This window comes from Nothoprocta perdicaria, unplaced genomic scaffold, assembly GCF_003342845.1.
Source record: "Nothoprocta perdicaria isolate Ctin4 unplaced genomic scaffold, notPer1 scaffold_170, whole genome shotgun sequence".
Lineage (NCBI taxonomy): Eukaryota > Metazoa > Chordata > Aves > Tinamiformes > Tinamidae > Nothoprocta > Nothoprocta perdicaria.
Window position 1 is genome coordinate 1,542,132 of NW_020454872.1, and position 4,270 is coordinate 1,546,401.

The 4,270-nt window shown below is 69.6% G+C and overlaps 2 protein-coding genes across 2 annotated transcripts in view; one reads left to right on the forward strand and one right to left on the reverse strand.

The window, feature by feature from the left end:
* The window catches only part of EPS8L3 (EPS8 like 3), a 5,396-nt gene extending 3,131 nt beyond the window's left edge, over positions 1-2,265 (forward strand). The window contains exons 8-18 of the mRNA XM_026036066.1: positions 51-162; positions 252-316; positions 555-629; positions 710-858; positions 950-1,061; positions 1,136-1,173; positions 1,288-1,384; positions 1,486-1,599; positions 1,638-1,783; positions 1,944-2,076; positions 2,179-2,265. Of these exons, the coding sequence (XP_025891851.1) occupies positions 51-162; positions 252-316; positions 555-629; positions 710-858; positions 950-1,061; positions 1,136-1,173; positions 1,288-1,384; positions 1,486-1,599; positions 1,638-1,783; positions 1,944-2,076; positions 2,179-2,196 (1,059 nt within the window). The 3' untranslated portion in view covers positions 2,197-2,265. The remainder of the gene's footprint in view (positions 1-50; positions 163-251; positions 317-554; positions 630-709; positions 859-949; positions 1,062-1,135; positions 1,174-1,287; positions 1,385-1,485; positions 1,600-1,637; positions 1,784-1,943; positions 2,077-2,178) is intronic.
* Positions 2,266-2,993: 728 nt separating this feature from the next.
* LOC112944603 (glutathione S-transferase Mu 5-like) overlaps positions 2,994-4,270 on the reverse strand; it is a 2,468-nt gene continuing 1,191 nt past the window's right edge. Inside the window, exons 2-7 of the mRNA XM_026036068.1 lie at positions 4,050-4,114; positions 3,881-3,962; positions 3,709-3,809; positions 3,489-3,584; positions 3,308-3,418; positions 2,994-3,186 (exon numbers count right to left, since the gene is read on the reverse strand). Of these exons, the coding sequence (XP_025891853.1) occupies positions 3,091-3,186; positions 3,308-3,418; positions 3,489-3,584; positions 3,709-3,809; positions 3,881-3,962; positions 4,050-4,114 (551 nt within the window). The 3' untranslated portion in view covers positions 2,994-3,090. The remainder of the gene's footprint in view (positions 3,187-3,307; positions 3,419-3,488; positions 3,585-3,708; positions 3,810-3,880; positions 3,963-4,049; positions 4,115-4,270) is intronic.

Consider the following 4,270-nt stretch of genomic DNA (forward strand, 5'->3'; position numbering starts at 1 on the left):
CCCCATGTCCCCCCCGTGTCCCCGCCGCGCTCACGCTGCCCGGCCCCCAGGACGTCCTCAACCACGTGCTTGGCGACCTGGAGCTCTTCGTGCAGCAGCTGCGGGCAGCCGTGGGCAAGGCCAGCACCAAGAACCTCTGGAAGAGGAAAAACAAGGGGAAAAGTAAGAAAAAAGGCTGGCCAAGCAGGGAGGACACACGAGGCGGCCAGGTGCGACCCCCTGCTGCCACCTCCCTTTCTCGGCCCTTGCAGTTTTCCCACCCGAGGCTGCTTACAGGGACTTCTTCCAGAAGATGAAATACGCCTTCAACCTCCTGGTAGGTGCCGGCRGTGCTGACGGGTCCTGGGGGGCTCTCGTCCCTTTGTGTCCCTTCCCCCAGACACCTCACCCGCATCTCTGCATCCCGGTGGCACCGGCTCCGCATGGAGCATCCCGATGGTGGTGGGATGGGGGGGTGATAGCAGGAGGAGGGGGCTCCGCAGAGACACTGGGGGTGGGGGGTCCTGGGGGGCAGAGTCACCTCCCCCCAACCCGTCCTCGGGTGCTTCCCGTAGGGAAAACTCCGCTGGAGCCTGGAGCGCCCGAGCAGCGCCGAGCTGCTGCCCTCCCTCTTCGAGGCCTTGACCTTCGTGAGTTCAGTTTGGRGCACGGCGGGGACGGACAGGGGGCCCTTGGGACCCCTCTTGTCCCACCGCCACCTCCCGAGCAGGTCCTGGGCCACTGTCCGCACGGGGAGCTGGCGGCCTCGGTGCAGAGCCCGCTGCTCATCCCGGCGGCCGTGGCGCTGCTGGAGGCGACGCTGCGCGGGCAGCACCGCGACACCTGGCACGGCCTGGGCCCGGCCTGGACCAAGACCCGGTGCGTTGGGCGGCACTCCGGCGGGGAAGGGCAGGGAAGAGAAAAAAAAAAAAAAAAGCTGGAATAAGCGCCCTGCTTCCCGCCCCGGCAGGGACGAGCACCCGGAGGGCCACAGGGTGCCCGCTTACATCCCAGTCTTCTCCGATGGGTGGCTGCCACCGCGGATGCTGCTGCCGCCGGGGCCCCCCCTGCCCGATGAGCGGGTAAGCGCTGGTGCCATGGAGGGGACGCGCTGCCCGGTGCCCCCCCGTGCTCTGACTGCGGGTCCCCCTTGCAGGCACCGGCCCCCAGCCACAGGGACAGCCCCACGCAGGGGTAAGTGCTCCGCGGACACCCAAGGGAGCTGCAGGAACCGGCACGTGGGGAGGGACGTGGGGACAACGCGGGGACATTGCGGGGACGAGCTCAGCGCTGTTCCGTGCCCTGCAGCCCCCCCGTTGTCCCCCGGGAGCTGGTGCGGGCGCAGGACGAGTTCCAGGGCAGGAACGCGCAGGAGCTGACGGTGCGGAGAGGGGACGTGCTGCAGGTACCGTCACCCAGGGGACGGCGCCGCCGGGACCCCAGAGCGGGGTGACAAACAAGGCACCGGGGACACATGGGTGTCCCCGGTGCCACCACACGCCCTAGGTGCTGGACCAGCGCAAGAGGTGGTGGCTGGTGCAGAACAGCCACGGGGACAAGGGCTACGTCCCCAGCAGCATCCTGCAGCCGCCGGGGCTGGGACACAGGGCGCAGGACACCGTGAACCAGGTGGGTTCCTCGTGCCGCGGGAGCACGAGGGGGTGTCCGGCACAGCCGGACCCCCCCAAGCCCTCGGGGCTCCCTGGACCTTCTTGTTCCCGCAGGGCAGCCCCCCCGTCCTGCACCCCGGCTCCCCGCCGGCGGAGGTGGCAGCGTGGCTGCAGGACAAGGGCTTCTCGCGCCTGTACGTCGTCCCCAGCGCCTTCCCGGGGTCCCCGGCACCCCCCCGCGCCCCTTCTCCCCGTCCCACGCGGGGTCAGCCACGAGCGGGGGCCGCCCCCGCGCCTGGCCGAGCTCAGGCTCTTACCGGGTGTCCTTTGGGGTGTCCCTCCGTGTCCCCCCAGGACAGTGAAGTGCCTCGGGGTGCTCTCCGGCCACCAGCTGCTGCACATGAGCCCCGAGGAGCTGCGGGCCGTGTGTCCCGAGGAGTGGCGCCGCGTCGCCTTCAAGCTGGCGGCCGTGAGGACGTCCCTGGAGGTGAGGCCAGGCGCCCCCCCCGTGTCCCCTTCTGCCCCCCCCGGGGCACGGGGACCAGTCCCAGGCCTTCCTCCCCATCGGCTCTTCGTCCTCTCCTTGCAGATGGGTCCGAGGGACTGAGGCACAAGGGCTGGGACCGCAGTGACAATGTCCCCCATGATCCGCCCGGAATGAGCATCCCAGGACGAGCAGCCCGGGCAGGCCTGGGGGGGCTCCAAGAGGGGAGCAGGGGTCTGGGTTCCTGCTTGATCCCCCCCCCCCCAACAGGGCTGCACCCTGCAGCCTCCAAGGAAGGTGGCCCTGGGGCTCCGCCGGTGGTCCAGCCTCCCAACGCAGGCGCCGGGGAGGAGATTCCGGCTGTTCCGGGGGGAAATTCGGGAGCAGCGGGGAGGGATTTGTTACTTGATCCCATTTCCAGGCCCCCAGCCAGGCTGGGAATTCTTGTGCAAGTCGCAACGTGAAAATAAAAGGAAGGGGACCGGGAGCAGCGGCACCAGGRTCTGCACACGCTCGTGGTGGGGGCCACCCAGGCCAGCCCCAGCGTCACCTCCGGGTCCCCCTCCCCAGCAGCCCCCCCAGGGCACCCGCGGCTCCCGGGACATCACGGTCTGTCCCTGGCCTCCCGCCCTGGGCTCTGTCCACCCGGAGCACCCGGCCACCCAGCAGCTCTTTGGCCTGCTCCGCCTCGTTAGCGAGCAGGAATGCGCTAATGAGCGGGCACGGGGAGGGGACTGCGGCCTCCCCCGGCGCCCCAGCTGGGCTTGGTGCCRTCCAGCCCCCAGTGCCCCCTCAAGGGGCATCAGGGCACCCTTGGGTGCCAGGGCTCATCCCCACGCTCCCCCYGCGAGGCTCTCGGCGAGGGACAGAGGCTGCTCCATCTAAGACACTTTATTACTTCTGGGGGGGCTACTCGGGCAGGAGAGGGTGTCACCTCTCCCCGCTACGGCCGGCGGCGGGGGGGACATCAAGGCCGCGCTGAGGCTGCGCCAGCTCGTCTCACCCCACGCTGCGCCCCTACTCCTTCTTGCCGCCCCACTTGGCCATCTTGTTGTTGATGGGCATCTTGGTGAAGCGGCTGGACTTCATGTAGGCGGCCACCTTCTCCAGGGCCTGCGGGGGGAAAAGGGGAGCACACGTGGCACTTGTGGCGCCCAGGCCCTCGTGCGTGTCCTCGGGGAGGGCCGCGGGTGTCCCTCGGCCCCCGCGGGTGTCCCTCGGCCCCCGCGCTCACCCCAAAGCGCTCCATGAAGTCCTGCAGGTTCTTGAAGGGCTCCAGGCACTTGGGCTCAAAGATGCGGTTCTGGTCGAGCACGTCGAACATGAGGAAGTCCACGAAGGTGAGCTGGGGAGGAGCGGGCGGTGAGCAGGGCTGCGGGTGCCCCCCCGCACCCCCCCCCGGGGCTGCACCCTACCTTGTCCCCCACGAACCACTTGCGGTCGCCCAGGAAGCTGGAGAAGAGCTTCAGCTTCCCCGGCAGCTGCTCCAGGTACCCCGGCTTCAGCTTCTCCTGTGGAAGGAAGCGGGGGAAAGGGTGGGCGTCCGGGTCCTCCCCAGGGGAGGCCGGCCTCTCCGCGCGGCTGCCCAGGCGCTCGCGGCGCCGCTGTCGCCACGGGCCCCCGCAGAGCACTCACAAACTCGGGGTTGTAGCAGACCATGACGAGGCTCATGCGGAAGTCCATCACCTGGTTCTCCAGCATGTCCACGCGGACCTTCTCCTCCTCCGTGTCCCCACCTGCGGGTGGGGGCCCCGTGAGCGCCCCGCGGGGCCCCCGGCGCCGCCCCCCCGGCAGCCCCGGCACTCACACATGTTGTGCTTGCGGGCGATGTAGCGCAGGATCGCGTTGCTCTGCGTCAGCTTGGTCTTGCCGTCGATGAAGTAGGGCAACTGCGGGGGACGGGGACGTGGGGACACCCCTCCGTGGGGCTCCCCGCCCCCACGGGGCATCCCCCCCACCACCCCCAAGGCACTTACGTTGGGGAAGTCCAGTCCCAACTTCTCCTTCTCCTTGATCCATTGGCTCTTGTCATAGTCGGGGGCTGCAGGGAGGGCAGGGGGGTCACCCACCGCACAGCCCCAAGGCAGGGAGAAGTGGAGGAAGGAGCGGGAGGTGCCAACGGGTCGGGCAGCACCAGGACGGGAGCAGGAGGTGCCAATGGTTCGGGTGGCACTGGGCCTGGAGCGGGAGGTGCCAA